General features: G+C 34.6%; 2 protein-coding genes and 1 long non-coding RNA gene across 4 annotated transcripts; all 3 read left to right on the top strand.

Moving 5' to 3' along the window:
• Nucleotides 1–3,947: 3,947 nt before the first annotated feature.
• Nucleotides 3,948–4,563, top strand: LOC139430578 (uncharacterized). Its single transcript, XR_011640982.1, has 2 exons — nucleotides 3,948–3,993; nucleotides 4,056–4,563. It is a non-coding gene; the product is annotated as an uncharacterized lncRNA (long non-coding RNA).
• Nucleotides 4,564–7,874: 3,311 nt separating this feature from the next.
• Nucleotides 7,875–15,722, top strand: LOC111416672 (uncharacterized). 2 transcript variants are annotated; one of them, XM_071197898.1, is made up of 8 exons: nucleotides 7,880–9,367; nucleotides 9,429–10,413; nucleotides 10,468–10,533; nucleotides 10,589–10,651; nucleotides 10,707–10,769; nucleotides 10,823–10,885; nucleotides 15,304–15,354; nucleotides 15,421–15,722. In XM_071197898.1, the coding sequence occupies exons 2-8, from the start codon at nucleotides 9,429–9,431 to the stop codon at nucleotides 15,489–15,491; spliced, it is 1,362 nt and encodes a 453-aa protein (XP_071053999.1). In that variant the 5' UTR covers nucleotides 7,880–9,367; the 3' UTR covers nucleotides 15,492–15,722. The 2 variants fall into 2 exon arrangements, with proteins under 2 accessions (XP_071054000.1, XP_071053999.1); XM_071197899.1 differs by lacking the exons at nucleotides 10,823–10,885; nucleotides 15,304–15,354; nucleotides 15,421–15,722 and having other exon boundaries at nucleotides 7,875–9,367; nucleotides 10,692–10,768.
• A 27-nt stretch (nucleotides 15,723–15,749) lies between these two features.
• LOC111416677 (uncharacterized) lies at nucleotides 15,750–17,234 on the top strand. Its single transcript, XM_023048770.2, has 2 exons — nucleotides 15,750–16,034; nucleotides 16,087–17,234. Exon 2 carries the CDS (start codon nucleotides 16,087–16,089, stop codon nucleotides 17,173–17,175), a length of 1,089 nt encoding a protein of 362 aa, XP_022904538.2. The 5' UTR covers nucleotides 15,750–16,034; the 3' UTR covers nucleotides 17,176–17,234.
• Nucleotides 17,235–19,774: the final 2,540 nt, after the last annotated feature.

The raw sequence follows: 19,774 nt of genomic DNA, 5'->3' as shown, positions 1-19,774 counted from the left end.
GTAACCACTTTCTGCCGCAAACGACCTCGAATTCAAATGGCTGATTAGAGACCTGCTTAGAGACATGATTAGGCTTAGAGATGGTCTTTACAGCAAATATAAAAAGTCTAAAACCGAACTAGCACTTAATGAATATAAATCATCTTTTAAAAATAAAGTTCCAGGGTTCTCTGGAAATCACTACGGCATCTGAATGTTACCAAATCAAAAGAGCAGGTACTTTCACAACATTTGAATGACTTTGAAGATATTAATGACAATTTTTTACAAGCTGCGGAAAACCCAATGATCACTGATCCAGACTTAATTCAGGCCTATACACCACGAAAAAGTCTACCTTTAATGAATTGTTTGCTTTTGTGCTTGTCTCGGAGCATATTGTAGCGAGCTATTTGTTAAATATCAAGTCTGGCAGTGTGGGATATGATGAACTCTCGGTTGGGATGGTACATTACTGCTGTCCTTTCATCATTCCTTACGTCACACATATTATTAATATATGCTTATCGAGGTCAATCTTTCCAAAGTGTTGGAAGAAATCTTTAGTAACACCTTTGCCAAAGATTAAAAATCCTATGACATTTTCGGACCTGCGACCAATAGTATTTTCCCTGTTTTGTCTAAAGAATTAGAAAAAATTATAAATAATCAAATTCAGGCATTTCTCGATAAACTTAATATTCTGCCTAGAATACAGTCTGGATTTCGTGCTAATTACAGTTGCGATACAGCATTAACGCATATAGTTGATGACAAAATTGTTTGCGACGGATCAAAATAGGCTTACTGATTAGTTATGCTACACTACAGTAGGGCCTTTGATACTGTCAATCATAGGATGTTATCAGCTATCTTATCCTTCATTGGGTTCAATGATTCTTCTATGAGCATGATTGATAGTTATGTGTCAGACAGACAACAAGCGGTTAAATTGGGTGATCGGAGATCTGAACTGCGAGGCTTGAAGTCAGGAGTGCTACAGGGTTCTATCTTGGGGCCTCTACTGTTTTGTATCTACACTTCTAATGTTTCGACAGTTTTGAAATATTCAGTCACATTTTTATGCGGACGATTCCCAAATCTATGTATCGTTCTGGCCTATGGACATGGCCACTGCTCAAGTTAAATTGAGTGAGGACATAAATAATCTGATAGATGTATCCACTAAACACTCGTTACGGGTAAATTCAAATGAAACAGTGGTTATGCTCTTTGGAAGGCGGGGTGCACGAGACTCTCTTGCAGAAAATTTTAAAATCAATATTGGTGGTAAATTTATTGGTGTTAGGGAGTGTGCTAGAAATTTAGGATTACAGCTCGACTCGAATCTTAGGTTCGAAAAGCACATCCTGGACAAAACAAAAACTTCATTTGCTGCTTTGAAGCTCATATATAGCATGAGGAATATTTTAAATCGCAGCACAAAGGTTATGGTTTGCGATTCCTTAGTGCTGAGTCATTTTAGCTTTTGTGATACAGTATATCATAGTTGTCTGAACTCAAAAACATCAATAAGGAATTTATGTCTCCGAATGATTTTCGGGCTTCGACGAGAATGCCACGTCTCACACAGGTTGATCGCTCTTGAGTGGCTGAATATGTTTAACCGTCACATATACCATATGGTTTCACTTTATCATAAGTTACTGTTGCTTAAATGTCTATCTTATTTGTATGATAAGATTACATTCCGCACTGATATAGCTTAAAGGTTGGAAGCAAGGGTATTGTCACACCACCGCTACATGTTACTACATTATTTGAGAGATTATTCTCTTACAACTTACCTAAATTTTATAATAGCTTACCCCAATCATTGAAAATGTTGAGCTTGCCGTCGCTTCAAACAAAGATCAAAAAATTTTTATATGGAGAACAATGTGATCAGATACAGGTGGGACACGTGGAATGCGATGATTTGGTTTTGCTTTTTATGCAATTGTATTACAATCTTTAAAAATCTTTTTTTTCGTTTTATTTTTCATTGGTGCACTAGTATTATTAGTTTTATTTGTATCTCGTTTAGTTTTGTTTTGTATTTATTCATTTTCTTTTGTTTTTTGTTATATTTTAGTTTATTTTTATGGCAGGGTTGAGTGGAAGAGAAGACGATTGTCTTAACTTCGCCCTTCCCAACCAGTTAAATTTATATTGTTATTTTGTGAAAATTCTGATAAAGTCTATTATTATTAAATTCGCTGCACCTGAGGCGCTTCAATATAAGCTACTCAACACAGCATGGATGTGATATCAATTCACCACGCTATTCAACCTCGGTCGCAAGCAACCTCAGCTTGATTAGATGGTATTCTAACATAAACTGCTCATATTACTTGGATGTGAAATTCTACAAGTTATGGACCAATGAAGATTACAGAAAAATAAAGATCATAATAAATACAAAGCTATTATAGATGGCTACAAGAACGCTGTGAGGAGATTGAAGACCTGCAAAATACAACATCAAACCGTGCAGAGATCCTTCGATATGTGGGAGTTGACGCGATTTGACTATGTGTATTGGAGTCAAACCACGAACATTTGAGTGGATGGTGACACATCGGAATAGATAGCGATCTTGAAGATTTTGAAGAACGGCGTCAACGTGAAAAATCTCCGTTACGCAGACAACACGATAGTTTTTGCCAAGAGTATGACCGACTCGCAGATACGGAGCCAACTGTAAGACATCAATAAGCACCTCGAAGACAATGCTAATGATCTTCTCAGAAACGCCTCTCCTTATAAATGACATCCCTATAGATCAAGTACCCTCATATAAATATCTGGGTGATAAATTAATTGCGATCCCAAAAACGAAGTAGCAACTAGAATAGAACATGCAAGAAATGCAAAAAAGTCTTTACTTGTAAATATTTAAACTATCCGGTGTTCGCATATTGGTCAGAAAGCTGGACACTCAAAATGTTCCTTCATCACCAAATTTCAAAAATTTCATGGACAGAGTATAACCTACGTGGAAGTGCAGTGTAAAAATATGGAGCTTTTGAATACAGTCAAAGAAAGTTAGCTGAACTACGTGTGTTACAACACAAGAATATAACACCTCCTTAGATTGATTACAGAAGGTAAAACAGCAGGAAAAAGATTTGTAAGGATTGGTCTGGAGTAATTGGATCGTCAAATTTTGTTATAAGACGAGCCAATATGAAGAAGAAGTAAGAAATAGTAAAGAGTCGACCCCAATTGACGACCGATGGTTGGATTAGATGGAGTCAAATAAGCTCAGATCCAGACATCGACTTGATTAGATGGAGTCATAATATATCGGCTGCAAGTTAAGCCAAGATTGCTTGCAGCTGAATCGCTTCAATATAAGCTGCACAATATTGTATGAATGTGGTGTTAATTAGATCATCTTAACCCTCTCGCAATATCATCATAAACCTTTGCATTATTCCATGTACAGATCTACTTCTACAGTTATCCTGGTTATATCATTGTTTTCCCTTTCCTTCTATGCACAACCTACAAATCACTCATCAACAAATTTATCTGCAACTAATATAGAAATCTTAATCAAAGTGTGGCTTAGCCTTTCAATCATTCTCATATAATTTTATATAGTTTTTTATAACGTTCTTACAACGTCACATTTTCTCCCATTCTATGGAAATTTTCAGCACACATCATTACCTTCGAATTTTGATAATTTAATTTTAACACATAGATGCTACTGAATTCTATGCCAGGTCTTCTGTCTTCACAGCAACATCGTCCAGCGGTTCTTAATCGAACTACTTTCATTGTAAACATTATACTAATATATACATTAATGGTGTTTCAAATATATATTTACATTTGAATAAAGTATAAATATCGGAGGTATTTGGCATCAATAAGAAAATTATATTTATTTTGTGTACAATGTGGGGAAAAGCGTGGGTGTTGAATGTTTTAAAAAGGATGATCAGAACGTCACTGATCTTAGACTATACGAAATTGCGTTGTGGTTGTTAATATTCCAAAAAGGTAGGATTTTCAATAAATGGGATTTTGATTTTAAGTTAATAAAACGTTTTTTTTTTATCCAGATGAAATATTCAATTATATTTTTATTTGTTTTCATAATTATATACAATATAATTGGAATAAATAGTACAACTGTGTTTCCGACTAAACCCGACGAGGATAAAACTGAAAATATCCCTGTACCATATTCTATACGTCCACGATGTCCTATTTTTGAGCCACAGCCTATTCGTGTCGAGGTACCTGTACCTATACCGTGTCCACAACCTACACCGTGTCCTCTGTCAACACCCTGTCCTGTACCTGCACCATGCGTTTGTGCCTGCACTTGCCCTAAAAGTGAGTGAAAATCCAATATATGTTAAGATTTTCGCAACCCAACAATATGAAGAATTTCTAAAGTTTCTGCTTATACAAAGTTTATAATCCAACAAGTTTTAAATACTTTAACAAAGTAAATTTTACTTAATTATGTTATTGGAATGAATGTTGGTGTTAAAATATGTTGTAATACTTAAATTAAAAGTAAGAACAAATTAAAAATAAATAAATATATTTGTATAATGAGAATACTTTAATTTTATTTTCCTATGTTTACTAAAGTTGCTGTTCAAATACAGTCGTGTACAGTAGTTTCCTTCATCGATTTCTCTTGTTACTTTTTTGACACCACTTCTTACTATGTGTCTACACACACATACATTTATACTAGTTTTAAGCGTGTACTGGGATTAGTTCGTATCCGTTTATGCGTGCAGGTTTCTTAGACCCATTTGTTCTCCATCAAAGAGAATCCATCCCGCCTTGGAGCTACCATCCCCAGCCATTTGAATGCGAAATCATTCCTACCCAAGTCGAAAAGGAAAGATATACAAGTCTCAAATAATAATTTACAAATATAGGCATCTTTGTCGCTGAGAAGCATTTATGAGACATTTTTCATTTTCTACTCTACAATCCAGTATTAAAGCAAAACATATTATCCTTCCACATTAATCACACGCTTCGCAACACTATTCAAAGTTTACTTCCCACCTTACTTAACTTGTTCCTAACAAGTATCCCATGAAAATCATTTTACCATCTATAACTGCATAAACATATTTTATCAATAAGGTATAAGTGACTCTGTTATCTTCCGTTACTTGAATTGGCTTCCTCTTCGGCTTTCTTTGTGATCGTGTATATTTATTATTTTGTATTATTACGTCTCTAAGCAACAATAATCTCCTTCGATCCTATTCCTATTCTCAACTCCGTACTATGTTCCGCTAGTGTGGATCAAACATTGCTTTTCATCAGCAAACTGCTTTTCATATAACTTCAACCTCATCGTTGGCAATAAATAATAAATATCATATGAAATAAAAGGATCCTTAACATTATTTTCAACTTTTAACTAATCGTTTTGTAAGACTAGTTCAACAGTCTCTATACATCGTAATCTGTCTTGTCGCCCTTTATTGCTTCTTTCTTAATCCAATTCTTTCGAACATACCACGCCAGGCTATCTCACCTTAGCCTTCTTCTACACTCTTCTTTTATCAAATTTCTCTTTGATCTTCCCATCCATATATCAACATCGCCTTTGTATCATCATCTCAGATATTCCTATTATTCTTCTACATTATTACATCAATTAATAGTATCACAAATCTCTCACGATTGTTCTAACTTCCAGCAATATCTTTTCCTTGATTTATAAACATTACCCCTGATATCATTCAACATCTACCCTAATTTTCATCAATATCTTCCCTTATCTCCTTCGATGGTGTCTGCGACTTCTCTCAATGTCGTCCTAGGTATCTCACAAAACTATTCTGTCCCACTCAACATCTGCCTTATCATTTATCATCATAGTCTTCGATAATCCTAAAAATCATTTATGGTATATATCATCTCTCATATTAGCACGCATCGTCCTTGGTATCCTCCCACTTCATAGCAGATATTGCATAACATCACTACGGTATCTCTAAGCATTATCCCTGACATCCCTTCATCTCTCATCATAGGTCTTCATCAGCGTTATTATGGCAAGATCTATATCTCTCATATTAACCCTCATTTCTGCAAGCATGGTCCTTGATATCCTCTACCATCCCTTAATGTGGTACGTAATTCTTTTACATCATTACTAGTCTTCCTTAATATCGTTTAGGGCCTCCTTTTCATTTTTTTGCCTAACATCTCTCAACATAATCACTGACATCTATTAATATTGTAACTCAAATCCTCAAATTCTTTCTTAGCATTATCTGAGGAATTTGTTAATACCGATCCTGAAATATATCAACACTAGCTTCAAATAATATCTTCTTAAATATTTATCAATATCGTTTTTGATATCATAAAACATCATCTTTAACATTTCTTAATATCATTCTTGAGATATCTCAATATCAATACTGAGATTCTTCAGCATCGTCGTTGATATTCTCTTACCTACTTCATTCCATTTTTTCCTGGCATCTCATAACATCATCCCTGACATTTATCAACATTGAAACATCTTCCCCATCATCTACTAATATTACCAATATGTTTGAACGTCATCCCTAATATCCTTTAATGTCGACTTTAGCCTTCCTCAACGGCACTGACGACACCTCTTAACATTGTCCTTGGGTTTCCTTACGGTCTCCCTTAAGATTTTCCTTTGCATCTATCAACATCGTCTTCGATATAGCTAAACATCGACTTTGATGTTGACAACATCCGTTATATGTCTTAACTTTGTCCCTGGCATCTTTCAACATTATTACTGAAACGTCCTAGCACCGTTCTTGATATCTTCCTCCATTACCGGTTTTTTAACATGGTCTACGTCATCCCTTTACAATATTATTCCGGCGTCATTCATCATCTATTAATATTACCCTTGATAACTTTCAACAATTTCGTCCAATGTAGTTTAATCCTTCCTCAACATCACCTATACTTCTCAATATCGTCCTCTGCATCTCTTAACACTGTTCTCTCTTAATTAAGACATTCCTCATAGTCCTCGATATCGCTAAACTTTAAGCATCGTTTTTGATATCTTTCTGTATTATCGTTAGATTTTCTCAACATCCTTCTACATCTTTTAACATTGTTTTAAACATTTTTCTCGGCGTCTGTATCACATTCTTCCGCATTATCCTTGATAACGATTATCATAATCCGTGACACTTGTCAACACTGTACCTACCTTAAGATCTTCCTTATCATCTATATCACCATATCGTTTTTGGTATCCTCCTACATCATAGCAAGTTTTACTCAACATCAATACGGTATCAGTATGCGTTATTCCTAAGATCTCTTAACATAATCCTTAATACTCATCAATACTATCCTAGCTTAAACTAAAATTAGAACTAACACTAGAAACTTTTGGGTTTTGCCGTGCGTCTTTTAATAAAAGGTTTGACGTTTCGGATGCCATGTTGCAACCTTCTTCAGAAACTGGTTCGAAGTGACGTGATCAAAAATCGGTAACTATATATAAGTCGGAAAAACTAATTAATAATCAGTTAACGCTAATTATAAGCTAATTATTAACTAATTGCGTTGCGTCCGGTGTGAGGCGGGAAGAGGTCTTCGTGTTCACCACAATCTTCCATGTTCTGCTAAGCTCCCAGCCATCCTCTCTGTTGACGTTATTTTTATGTCGGTGGATCTCCATGGCTTCTTTTGTCAGTCTTTGGTAGTATCTGTTGTCCCTAGCCAGCACCTTTGTTTGTGCGAAGTCTATTCGGTGTCCCTTTGTATGGCAATGTTCCGCAACCGCCGACTGCTGGATCTTCTTCAGCCTTACATCCCTCTAATGCTCATTGATGCAGCACTCGACATTGCGTCCAGTTTGGCCAATATAAACCTTCCCACAACTACACGATAGTCGGTAGACCACCGCTCCTTTTAATGGAGTTAGTTTGTCCTTGGCTATCGGGAGTGTGTTCCGAATTTTGCTAACCGTGCCGTACCGCACTACGATGTCGTTCTTCTTGAGGTGCCTAGCAATTCGTTCCGTTACACCTGAAACATAGGGAAGACAGGTAAATCCAAGTAGTTTTGTACTTACCGTGTCCTCTTTCTGATTTCGCTGCTTGATGACCTGGTTGATGTCCCTCGAAGTGTATCCATTCTTCTGCAGCACGCCTCGTAGAAAGCGTTGCTCCTTCTTCAAGTTCTCTCCTTCACATAGTCTCGCTGCTCGCTGAAATAATGTACGGATCACGGACCTCTTCTGTTGGGGATGATGATATGAACATGCCTGTAAATACCTGTTGGTATGGGTCTTCTTTCGGTATACACCAAGTTCTATATCTCCATTTGTCGTCCTGGTGACCAACACATCTAGGAAAGGTAATTTTTTGGCAGTTTCTGTTTCCATGGTGAACTTAATCATAGGGTGTTGAGAGTTCAAGTGATCCAAGAGCTCTTGGAGCCGTTTTTGACCATGTTGCCATATCACAAACGTGTCATCCACATATTGGAGCCATAGTTTTGGTTTCCACTGGCTCTTCTTCAAAGCGTCCTCTTCGAATAATTCCATGTAGAAATTAGCTATAACTGGTGATAGTGGAGATACCATGGCTGTCCCTTCGAACTGCTCGTAACATTCTCCTTTCCAGCTGAAATACGTCGACGATAAGCAATACTCCACCAGATCTGGCACGTTGTAAACGTTGTAGCAGTATCCTTCAATGTCTTCAGTGATATTCATCAACATAGATCCTTACCTTCGTCGTAATTGTCTATGATATCTCTCCACATTATTGTGATATATTTCAAGATTGTAGTCATCATCTGTTATCGCAGTATTGGATGATCCTAAACATCGTCTTTGATATCTATGTATACTAGGTTTACCTCAATATCATTATGGCTTTCCTTTGCGTCTTCACTGACATCTCTTAACCTAATCCACGGTATTTGTCAGTGACTGTCTTTGTCTCCCTCAAGATCTTGCTCATCACATACCTAAACATCATGTTTGATGTCTCTCACATCAACCATGATACATGCAAGTATTCGCGCATATTTTTTCGTAACTAGCAAAAATGTGAAAATAAACGTAAAAAAGGTTATGTAATTTCACCGAAACGTAGATTTAACTAGTTTAATAATATTTCAACACGACCTTCAAATTAAACATATTTGTTGTGTAACAAATTGGAATTACAGAAAAAAAAAGTATATATTACCAACAAATTTATTATAAATGTGGGAGATTTGGCTTGAAAAAAGAAACTATTTTTATTTCGGAAAGAATGTGGGAGAAAGCTTAAGTTTAGAAATTTTTAAAAAGATTGGTCAGTAGTAAACTGATCTTAGACAGTATGAACTTGGATTAATTGAATTTAGAGTTCATCGTTTTCGCAAGGTAAGATTTAGAATTAATTAATTACTTTTTTTATTAAAAAAAATTTTTATTTTCAATTTAGATGAGATATCTAATAACCTTTTTACTCCTTCTTCCAATTATATCCCTAACTTTCGCACATTGTAATAGGAGATGTTGTTCGAGTTGTTCAATTGAAACCTGTTGTTATGAAAACCCACCGTGTTGTAACCGCTGCAACAACTGCAACTGTGAAGACATCATTTGTTCCAGTAATAAAACGGAATCCGAAACTGAATTAATTGATTCTACACAAAAAACGGTTATCGTTAATGACAAGAAATCTGTGCCAAACCAATCGAATCTTACAGTTACAATTTCAAACGAAATTAACCAAAACAATACTTTGCATAACCCTATTAATGTAACAACTATTAACGAAAATAATATATTAGTACATTCTGTAGCAGATCGCAAATCTTCACAAATTAATGAAGGACCTAATGGTACTAACGTACAAATAATTCGAGTTCCGTATTATATTGATAGACCAGTACTAGTTGAAGTGGAAAAAGTTGTAGAGAAAAAAGTATACGTTCCGGTTCCATCTAATGAAACTAAAATTATTGAGAAAATAGTAGAAGTACCAATTGTAAAACCAGTGCCGTATTTCATTAATAACACCCAATACGTACCTGTATTATCACCCGTAGATAGGCCTATAGTATACCCAGTACAAGTACCAGTTGATAGACCAATTCCTTATTACATACCATTTAATCAAACTCACTACAAGTATATATTAGTAAATGTTCCAACGTATATTGATAAACCAATTCCAATGCCTTATCCTGTTAAACACACGGAATACATAACCCAGCACGTACCAGTGCAAGTACCAACGGTTGTTGAAAAACCGGTTGGAGTTCCAGTTCCAGTACCCCATTATATTGAAAACGTTGTTAGTGTACCGATCGTTGTCGATAAATTGACTCCGGTTCCCGTACCATTTAAGGAGATTCAAGTTGTTAACAACCCGGTTCACATTCCTGTTCAAGTACCAGTTCCATATCCAGTAATAATACCATGTAAGTAATATAATGAATAATTTACCACATCAAACTGATATCGTTTCATTTCAGCTTGCCAAAATTGCCATCAAAATCACTTGGCATGTTTCCAAAATTGCAGACCACACTTTGAAGTTGGTAAGATAAACGAACACGATAATTTTTTAGAAGTCTAAATTTTTTTTATTTATAGTTTGCCCAAAGTGCCAATTTCATATGCCGTGTCACCAAACTTGTTCTCATTTTATGAACACAAGTAAGTGAAATAAAAATAATTTTTTAATAATTATAAAAAGATTTTTAATTGTTAGTGTGCCAAAATTGTGGTGGTCACCTTCCTTGTGCTTCATCGTGCAATGCACATTACAACTCATGTAAGTATTGAAAGGTGTGTATTAAAAGGAATTAAGTTTTATTTTTTATTTAGTGTGTCAACGTTGCCAACCAAATACTCAATGTTTTTCGAATTGTCAACAACATTTAGGAACGAGTAAGTACTTACAAAAAGATTTTTGAACCTTTAAAATGTAAGAAAAGAAACTAAAAAAAAAAGATGTTATATATACAGGTGTTCCATAAAATTCAGATTATAAAAGTTATCTATTAAAATCTTTTAAGGATGGCTGAAATAATAATGTTGTAATCTACTTCAAAGAAGACGAATGGCAGTGGCTCGTAAGATTTTGATGAATTTGAATTTCAAAGAATTCTTTAAGTTGTTTGCTGACATAAACCTCTTGATTTGTGGCACACATGTTCTTGCATGTGCAAATGCAAATATTTTTATATTTTATACATATTTTATATTTTGGTCGGTTACAAAGCCAATGCCAGAAGTTCTATTTGCAAAACCTGTACACTTTAGAAGCTCAGACAGCTGGTAACTCCATAATACGTTTACAGATGTGACTATATGATGAATGGGAAAAACATTTAGAAATATTAACGCAATATGATGCCGAGTTTAAAGTTAGATGATAGGACAACATGATAGGAAACATGATAAGACAATTAACAGACTACATTTATTTGGGCATAAGCCCGTCTTATAGAAAATCCAAGAAAAATGTAAAAAACAGGTCAACAAATCACTCAAAATAGTACTAAGAATCACTAAGATCTGGAGAAACAACTGCATATCTACCAGGACCAAAGTATGGATAATGATATATGCTGTGAAGGTGCGAACAGAGATAGCGGAAACCAAAAGGATGGTGGGGACCTCTAAAAACATTGAAAGATAACTGGTTGACACAAGAAATGCTGACAGAACAGAATGCGTAGATCAAGCCAATATGGCTACCGCAAAGAAGAACAATTTGAATGAAAATCGTCACCATAGAAACATAGAGTCGTGCTGATGATGATATCAATCTCTTGGCAACCAGGAACAGATGTTGCAGTATTTATCTAACACAGCCCACTTGTATACAGCGTTCTCAAACATCTCACGTCAGTGGCAAGAAAGATGATAGAACCTATTTATATTTTTTGTCTCAGAGAAAACAACAAACGTAAACAAAGCTGTCCTATCCATCTATGGAAAATGTTCTCTACATGCAATAACGCTTATTTATTTATTTATAACTACTTCTTTAACATTTACATCCTCAAACAAAAATAAGATTGCATTGTGTGAAAGTTTTGTTTACTGTTCGAGGTGATTCCTGCATGGAACACAACAAGAACTTGACTTTAATCAACCAAAAAGCCATCGTTGAACTTCATGAAGAGTAGAAGGAGAATAAGACATAATTCGGGTTCTGTCTAACTGCGATTAGCCTTATAACAAATCGTGGATGAAATTTTTGAAATCCTTTTATAAATTTAAACTAAATTTAATCCTGACACTATAAAAGTTGATTAAGTTTAGTTTCCTTCGATCTTCTGAGTTCTTTGATATTGCCCATGAGCTGAATGACTTCAACGTTGGAATATCGCATCAGGTTTTTTACGTGTGTCGCTGTGATATTTTGGATCTCTTCGTAGACCTATTTGGGTTTGAGGTAATCATGCAGTTCGCAATGTAACGATAAGCAATGGTAATCAGTCTAAGAAATTGTTTGGCTACTTGAATGATCAATTAATTAGACTTAATTATAGACCGATAAACTAGTCTTTTTGATCGCAGATCAAGTTGGAAGCATCTACCGGCTAATATATGTCTACTTTTGAGTCTAATCTGCTTAGCTTTTTGTCTAACATCATGCGTCCAGTTCAATCTGCCATTAAAATCGAGATATTTTATACAATCTGCTCGAGAAATCCAAGAAACACAGGTTATCACAAAATAGGCATGGACCGATTTCCAGCTGAGTCCATTTGAGTTGAAACTTTTACCATAGCAACGATGTTATCAATTTGAAATAGGAATATCTGCAATAAACAGTAGATATTGGAGTGAAACTCTAGCCAAGGTTGGTTTGAATGTTAACTTTACCCCATCATGTAACACTTCAAACTGTCTTTCAGAAAAATATGATTCCAGTAGTTTGTTGTAGACAAGTCTCTGGTGTCACATCATGTCAAACGTCTTTGAAACAGTATTTTTGCTCTTCAAATACTTTATTTACGAGTATCACGTTATCTATTGTAGAATGGCGATTACAAAATCCAATCTGGAAATCTGATATGTTGATGAGTTATTAACAGTAATCTTTCAAATCATTTGGAAATGGCAGGAAACAACGAAATAGATGCATTTTGCAAATCGGCGATTGTCAAGTTTTTTAAGCATAATTATCTGGGTAATCTTAAAACATTGCGAGACAAGCTTCAATCTCAAGCAAGCATTAAACAAGTATATCAACATGATGAATGTTTTTATTTGCATATCTAGTCTCTACCTGCTTCCGGACTTTAACCATTAAGATATTTTTCGAAGCATCTATGATTAAATTCTGGTAAGTTCTGGTTTAATTGCCCATTCGGTTAAATTTTCTTTTGACTGTGGCGTTTCTGGATTTATACCATGTTCTGCTTCTTGCTTTTCTTCTTTTTTTTATCATATCAATATCTCGAAATCTATCGAACTAATTCTTTTCAAATTTGAACGACTTATTCAGTACACATGTAGGTACTTTGCAAACTAGAATTCTGATTCGTCAAGCCGTTTATTTAATATTCAACACGATGCCAAAACTTTACCTTTCAATATTTTTTTAAAGATGAGTGGCTAAATTGCCACGTACTTCAACAATGAGCTACAAAATTCTAATAAAAACGAAATAAAGGAGACTGTTCTTTTGCTACAGGAGTAGCCTCCTTTGCAGCTGCTCGATTTTGTGCTATAAGATTTTGGGGTTAAGCCTCAAGATCATCTTACATTTAAACAAATTAGGTTTTCTAGCATTAGTCTAAACTTGTCCAAATCAGCATAGTTTTTACTAAAATGTTGCTTCATTACTTTCTTGATGTGGTCTTATATTATATATGTTATTCAGAAGGCCAGCAGATCCGACACCGTCTGGTTGTCGGTTGGCAAATAAGTAGGCTCACCTGAATGATAAGTACAGTTTGCTAAGTTAATACCACTCAACAATTCGCTGCCTTTACCAGGTGTTATCAATTGCGAACCCTATGCTATGTGTTTAACTGCAAAGCTTCCTCCAATGATAAACCTTGAGGCAACTATGGTGGCTTCCATTACATACTTTCTGATCTAGTTTCCTTGGAAGTACCTCCTTAGAGCATGTTCACTCGGGTAAGTGGTTCAGCAGATATCATATCACTGTATCTTGATGACATTCATATTGGAAAAGCAAGTCTCTGAAATGAACGCTGTCTATATGGTTACTTGACAGAAAAAAAATGGTTCTCGGACTAGTTGTTCTCTTAATAGTTACATAACTGCCTCTAACATGGAGCCAATTTTACTTACACCTTACATCAATGACCTGTTTCAAAAGTTAAGCTATTGTTCTTATTACTTGTACGCTGATGATACACAGCTTTATTTTTGATTTTGTACCGGATGACCATTCTACTACCATTGGCTTTGAGTGATTAATTGATATTCTACCAAAGAAGTTTTGTAGTAGAATAACTGAGGGACTGGATATCTGTGAAGATGATCACAGTTCATGTCGCTTGTTTTTTCATATTTGGAGCTGACGTTAGTTTGTATGTAAGTGTGTAACTCACTAGTGTTCTACAATGTAGCTACCATCTTTAATTATTGTAATATTGTTTTTAGTCCATACATGTCTTGTAAAACTGATATTGTCTAGACTAAATGGCCTTATGGACTCATCAATATCCTGGTAGGTTGAAAATATAACAAATATTTGTGGTTCGTTAGATTGCATTCGTCTATGTTCATATATATTCCGGTAACCTACTTATCTTTCAAGCAAAATTACTTAAGCCCACTTTTACCACCTCTTGATAAATTTATCCCATAGATAAATCCAACTCTTAGGTCCATTACTACCATCTTTTAGTTAAATTTATCTTATAGATAAACCCATCTACTACCCAATCAGAGCGCACAAAATAGCCGTAACCGTGGTAATAATCCCTTAGATAGCTTAACCAGAAGATGATAGTAACGAGCCTTAGCCAATGAGAATGCTTAAAACCACCGTAACCATGGCAACTACGTAACCTCTAGATAGTTTATCAGGAGGATGGTAAAAGTGGGCCTTAAAGAGCTAATGTTTATAATCCATATCATGGTTTTTGCATTAATATTTCATAGCTAGTCGATGTATCAGACCTTATATTATGATCAGGATCTTCTTTTTAGATTACAATTTCGTCGAGTCTTTAAAACTTTTCAAATTAATTTCAAATACTATTTGCAACAGTAAATTTAAATGAATTTACTGTTAAAAAGTCAGTAAAGATCGTTTCAAGTTTCAAAATAATCGCCAGAAATTAAAACATAATAAATTTTATTATTCTTAGTTTGCAGTGGGTGCCAACAACACATGTCTTGTGCAAAAACTTGCAGTGTCTGTAAGTAAACCATAAGAACCCCTTACTTTAAATGAATTTTTCTAATTATGTTTTATAACTCTATAGATTGCAACAATTGCCGCCATCCGATGCCATGTCAACAATTTTGCCAATATCCTTTGTTAGGAGCAACATAAAAAGTACAGAATGAAACGACAACATAAATTCTTCACAATTAATCAATTCAATTTCAATAAAATTATTAACCTAATTTCTAAATTTAAACGAATAAGTGATTTCATACAACGCCGCACAGTGTCGATTAGATATGAAAGATTTTTTCGGAAGAAAATCGGTCAAATTTTATAGATTTAATGCTGCCATTAATTATTTAATGAATAAAATAATAAATTTTATTTAAAATTTAATTTATTCATTTTTGTCTTATTCACTTAATTTTTATTTATTTATTTTTTTTAGGATTAAATGAGTCAAATAAGATCACGAAAGTAAACCACAAACGCAACCAACGATTTTTCTAAATTCCCTACAACTTCTTATCAGGTACATTTTCCGAATGATATGTTTTCTTAGCCGACTTAATTGGAGCGAGTAAAATAAAATTCCGCATCAAGGTTGGTGCATTCGCGAAGATTATGATTTTTTTAAACGTATCGCATATATATTGTAGATTGAATTATCTAAGTGTTTCAGTTTATTTTGTGTAGTTTAACCTGACGGTAAGAAATAAAATCTTAATCATCAATTATTTTAATTTTCGTTTCAATTCAGATGAAGTACATTTACTTAACGCTCCTATTAACACCGATAATCGCGTGGAGATTAAATAATTTAGATTGTACAGAATCTAAAACTAACTTAAAAGAAGCATGCGACCCTTCGGATTATACGACATACATTGATTGTGTTAAAAGGCAAAAAAGAGACACGGATTGTTCTAACGATTGTAGTCAATGCGAATGTGAGGAATGTTCTTATGGTGGATGTTCCGAAACGTGTAATAATTGCTGTTCTTCAAACTGCGATAATTGTGACTGCAATCAATGTTCTAATAGTGGTTGTAGTGACAACTGTAACAGTTGTTGCCACACCCAACAAACCTGCCAAACTCACTATTGTTGTTATAGAACATGCCATTCCGCATGTTCAAACAGCGATTGTAGGAGAAGTTGTAGAAAATCATGCGAAGATAAAGTAGATGGAAAATCCGGACATCAATCTAGTTCGCAAAACACCACAACTCACATCAAAACGATTTTAGAAGTTTATAATGAAATCAACAACACGAATGAAATTCATATCCCCGTCGATGTTAACACAACATCTTTTAATAACATTACAGTGCTAACATCGCAACGTGGTAATCATGGAACTTATTATGGTGGTGATTATCAGAGATTTATACAAACTATAAATCAACCGGATATTACGCCTAATACGCCCAATCCTTATCCTAATTCTTATCCCAATTCTTTTCCTTACTCGATACCTTATCAGATTCCTTTCCCTCAACCAGATTCAACACCTTGTTGTACAATAGCAACCCCAAGACAATGCGTGCCACAACAAAGAATACCTTACATAAACTGTTTTTATCAAACTCAAAGGGTTTGTAATAATGTTTGTCAATCAAATCAAGTAATACATCCGTACGTGGAAGAAGTATGCGACGAAGGGATAAATTCAGGATGCCAAAATGAAGTGTTTTATTCGGCCCAACAACGTCCGATGTGCGCGTTTGGACGAAATTGGCCTTATTTTGGATGCGGGGTGCCCCAATATCCTTGTTCGGGATGTTATGAATCCCAATTTGATACTTCAAGGTGTCCGGATTTTTGTAATAATTATGGTGGAATGTAATGAATTTAATATTTTAAGATAAAGTTGTATTTTGTACTAAGTTTTAAATGTTTTTAATATTAAAGAGAAGTATTTATCATTATGTCATTACATCATTTTCTACTTTCTTTTTATTCCCATTCAATATTTGAATTCACATCTACACCATCTACTTTAATGGTCGTGGGATGAACCCAAAGATATAACCAAATTCCTCGTTACTCATTATTTTTTTATAATATAAACAAACAAAACATAACCTCTAACTAGTTACAATACGCGATATCGTATAGGGGGAAGAAAGGGATTGCCCTTGGTGCTGCCTTTTTCTTGTCCCACCGATAAAAAGGAGTTGATCCTATGTAGCAAGAAAATAGGGAAAAATCTCAAATAAATGGACCTCCCCTCTTCTTGCTGCAGCTTCTCAATTGGACATAAACTAATACGCAGATTTTTAAGCTTAATGGATATTTAAACAATGGCATAAAAAGTCGAGTGATCAACAAAAAATTAAGATTAGCATCCCAGAGGTTATTATTTAATACGAGCATGTTTGATAGCTTCGTAAGATATCAAACATTTCGCAAAACATCATTTCAACACCCAGTAAACAAGAAACATTTCAATTTTAACGTACAGTGAATTAAATGAAACATTTTAGAACTTATTTTTACGAAACGTATCTAAAGATATGTATCAAATACATTTCAGTAGGAATATTTATGAAATATCACCAAAATATGCAGCAGAAACATTTCATTTGAAACATTTCTTTACAAATGTGTCTGAAACATAACTGGAATATCTTCATCGCGCTGACGCGTTCAGCGTCTTGTCACGTCTTGTTCAATTGTGTGTTTTGTTCTGTTCTCAGTTCGATTCGTTCGAATATTGGTTTAGAATGGCACAAGTTTTTTTATATATCACCACTAGGTTTAGTTAATGAAAATACAGCTAGTGAACACTATTAAAAAGAAAGAGACCTATGTAAAGAATTTTTTGTAATTCACGACGGTAATGAAAGCTATAACAGTACTCAAACGGGTGCTGTAATGAGACTCCTTACAGCATCCGATGCTGTAATGAGATTTTAGTAACATTTTATGGAACCAGTTCAAGTTGGTGACATTGGGTCGTTAATTTTTCTAGTTGTCAATGTGACAATGTTTGTCTATGGATGTTTAAACGCGTTCTTAGCATCGAATACAAGGTCCACAATGATGAGGACATTGAACTATGAGCAATTTCTCTTATTTTGGGAGGTGTACATCAAACATTTTTGTCAGGTGAATACATTTTGTGTTTTGACAGTTTCTAATTGTCAATTCAAATTTCTATTTTCAAGCTCGTGGCTTCGCCACTCGTTTTTCAGCTTGAATTCGTGCATTTCAAACGTGTCTTACGAAACTTGTTTTTCAATATACTATTACACATTTTCGTAGATTGGTAAACGTATTTACATTTCAGAAATAATTCAAACCCGTTAATGAAACATTTAAGTAATGTACCGTAATTGTCACCTGTATGTTGCAGAAACGTTTCAATAGAAACGTTTCAATGAAACATAAAAAGGGCCGGATTAGCAGTTTCAGACACGTTTCAACTATGGTTCAGAAATATGTCGAAGAAACATTTCATGTTTCAATAATATGTATTAGAAATGTTTCTGAAACGCAAATTTGTTTACTGGGCATACGCTATAGAAACATGAGCGGAAAATGTCACTACGAAAAAGCTTTCAAAAGACTACTGTAATGAGAACTATAAGAGCCATAAATGGCTATATTTTAAAAGACATAGAACGGAACAAGTAAATCAGGAACTCGTGTGACATTGAGGACAGTATTGTTAAGAAGCACATAAGATCTATTGAAGCAGTTCTTCAAAAAACACAGTATCTACAATCTGCCCAACAATCTTATTCTACACAAAAACTTCGATTCCAATATGGGTAAGGGAAGCAATCTGGCTAAGGCAATGATTGAAACCGTTAAAAGAAGTTGTAGCAAATTAAGGTGAATGTAGACGTGATTCAGATCCACAATGACTAACCAACAGGGGAGTAGACAATGCATAGATGAATACTTAGATCCATCGAGAGAAGGTGAAGAACAATGATCAATACTTAGTTGACGGTAACTCCTAGGACTTCGAAGCAGTATGTGATGATGAGCCCATTGATGAAGAAAGACATAAAAAATTTGAATGTGTGGTCGTATTTAAGAAATCATGGGGATTAGATTCAAAAAGCTTAAAAATGATACTGGTCTAGGTGCTAGAAATGGTTTACGCAGACGTAGAAGAGTAGAAGGATCAGCAAATGATATCAAAACATACAACCACGTTTCATAGAACTTAATTTAAATTAATAGTTTCAATCAGTTACTGATCTTTTCTGTCAGTATGAAATAATGATTGTGTCTTAGTAATATTTAGTGAAAAAAGAGTAATAAACAACCAATAATGCTGTTTGGCATGAAATGATATCCGGCAGAGCTTACTACAGAGTTTACTGAAAATTGTGGATTTTAGATTTACCGAAATTAAAAAAACTGGTCATTTGATCTGATTCTTGTATTTCCCAGACTATAAATAGCATTTTCGCTTGTACTGCAGTATT

This window comes from Onthophagus taurus, chromosome 7 (genome assembly GCF_036711975.1).
Source record: "Onthophagus taurus isolate NC chromosome 7, IU_Otau_3.0, whole genome shotgun sequence".
Lineage (NCBI taxonomy): Eukaryota > Metazoa > Arthropoda > Insecta > Coleoptera > Scarabaeidae > Onthophagus > Onthophagus taurus.
Note: the sequence above shows the minus strand (reverse complement) of the source record. Positions and strands in the feature narration are given on the sequence as shown.

Bases quoted from the DNA above. Each gene is read 5' to 3' on its own strand.
- LOC111416677 (XM_023048770.2), top strand. From the start codon at position 16,087: ATGAAGTACATTTACTTAACGCTCCTATTAACACCGATAATCGCGTGG.
- LOC111416672 (XM_071197898.1), top strand. From the start codon at position 9,429: ATGAGATATCTAATAACCTTTTTACTCCTTCTTCCAATTATATCCCTA. The intron at 10,652-10,706 runs GTAAGTGAAATA...TTTAATTGTTAG, and splicing joins TTCTCATTTTATGAACACAA to TGTGCCAAAATTGTGGTGGT. The intron at 10,886-15,303 runs GTAAGTACTTAC...TATTATTCTTAG, and splicing joins TCAACAACATTTAGGAACGA to TTTGCAGTGGGTGCCAACAA.